Source organism: Sorex araneus, chromosome 2 (assembly GCF_027595985.1).
Source record: "Sorex araneus isolate mSorAra2 chromosome 2, mSorAra2.pri, whole genome shotgun sequence".
NCBI lineage: Eukaryota > Metazoa > Chordata > Mammalia > Eulipotyphla > Soricidae > Sorex > Sorex araneus.
The window spans coordinates 5,886,098-5,887,600 of NC_073303.1; the positions used below are offsets into that span (position 1 = coordinate 5,886,098).

The following is a 1,503-nucleotide window of genomic DNA, read 5'->3' on the forward strand; positions in this document are numbered from 1 at the left end:
ATTTTTCGCTGAGAATGGTTTTAAAAACTCAATTTTTTTAATTTCACGAATTTTTTTTTGTACATGAACACAACATACATTCATTCAAATGTTCATTACCTTCCAAGGTGAATATAAGTGTTTTTCTCAAAACCCTGTCATTTGTACTGTATCTACATACAGAAAAATAATAAACAATATATTCTATATGCTAGAGCAATTGTCTGAAGATATGTCTTAAGTCACTTTCCAGCTTAGAAAGTCACTTTTCATCTATTCTCAACAGTCTTCTCAGAGCTCCCTTCACATCCTTATTCCTGAGAGTATATATGAGGGGGTTGAGGGTGGGAGTTAAAACTCCATAGAAGAGTGTAAGGAACTTCCCATCGACATAGCCGTAGTACTTCTGTGGTTTGATGTATATGACCGAGCTGGTCCCAAAGAAGAAGGACACCACTATCAGATGAGAGCCACAGGTCCCAAGAGCCTTGCGCCAAGCTTGGACTGACTTCAGTTTTGTCACTGCTTGCACAATGAGGCCATAGGAGAGCAGTATCAGTGACATAGGAATAAGGATGAGAACTAGTGTGGCAACAAAAAGCTGAACCTCATTTGCATGTGTGTCAATACATGCCAACTTGACTATGGCAGGCACTTCACATAAGTAGTGATCCAGGCGGTGACGCCCACATCTAGGAAGCCGAAGGGTGATGGTGCCTTGGATGAGACTATTTCCTATTCCACTCACCCAAGCTACTCCAGCTAGGGCCTTGCAGAAGGAGGGGTGCATGATGGTGGTGTAATTGAGAGGTTTGCACACAGCCACATAGCGATCAAATGCCATGATAGTGAGGATGATGCATTCCGTGGTACCAAGGGACAAGAACACATAGAGTTGGATGGCACAGCCAGTCCAGGTGATGGTCTTGGCTGGTCCCTTCAAATTCCACAGTAACTGAGGGACAGCGCTGGTTGTGAAGCCCAGGTCTAGTAAGGAGAGATTGGTGAGGAAGAAATACATGGGTGTCTGGAGTTTTACATCCAGACGGCAAACCAGAATGATGACTGAGTTCCCAACAATCGTCAGAAGGTAGGAAACCAAAACCACGACAAAAAGGATGAACTCCACTCGGGGCTGGTCTGAGAATCCAAGCAAGATAAAATATCCATCATCTGTTTCATTGTTTTGTTCCATTGATCTGTTGGGATAAAAAAGAAAATATGGACACAGGAAATTTTTTCAAAAAAAGTATTCTTTATATTATTGTTTTGTCTCAATACACATTAGATCCATTTCCTGTTCCTTATCAAGGATAATTATTCCGTGATAATTATCATTAAAGCTTCAGGTTTGATTTATACAATTTTGCTAGTAGAGGAGGAAGAAAAGGAAGATATATATGTACAGTAATGCACAAATATTTTGATTAAAAAGACAGGCAAAAACTAAAGGATTTAAAATAATGTTTGGGTATCCCCTATCTCTGGCCACTCAGTAGTGATGCCCATAAGCCACCTCTGACT

The 1,503-nt window shown here is 40.7% G+C and overlaps 1 protein-coding gene across 1 annotated transcript; it reads right to left on the minus strand.

Moving 5' to 3' along the window:
• Nucleotides 1-241: 241 nt before the first annotated feature.
• On the minus strand, nucleotides 242-1,174 carry LOC129402447 (olfactory receptor 2G3-like). The gene has a single exon (XM_055129049.1). The coding sequence runs from the start codon at nucleotides 1,172-1,174 to the stop codon at nucleotides 242-244; it is 933 nt and encodes a 310-aa protein (XP_054985024.1).
• Nucleotides 1,175-1,503: the final 329 nt, after the last annotated feature.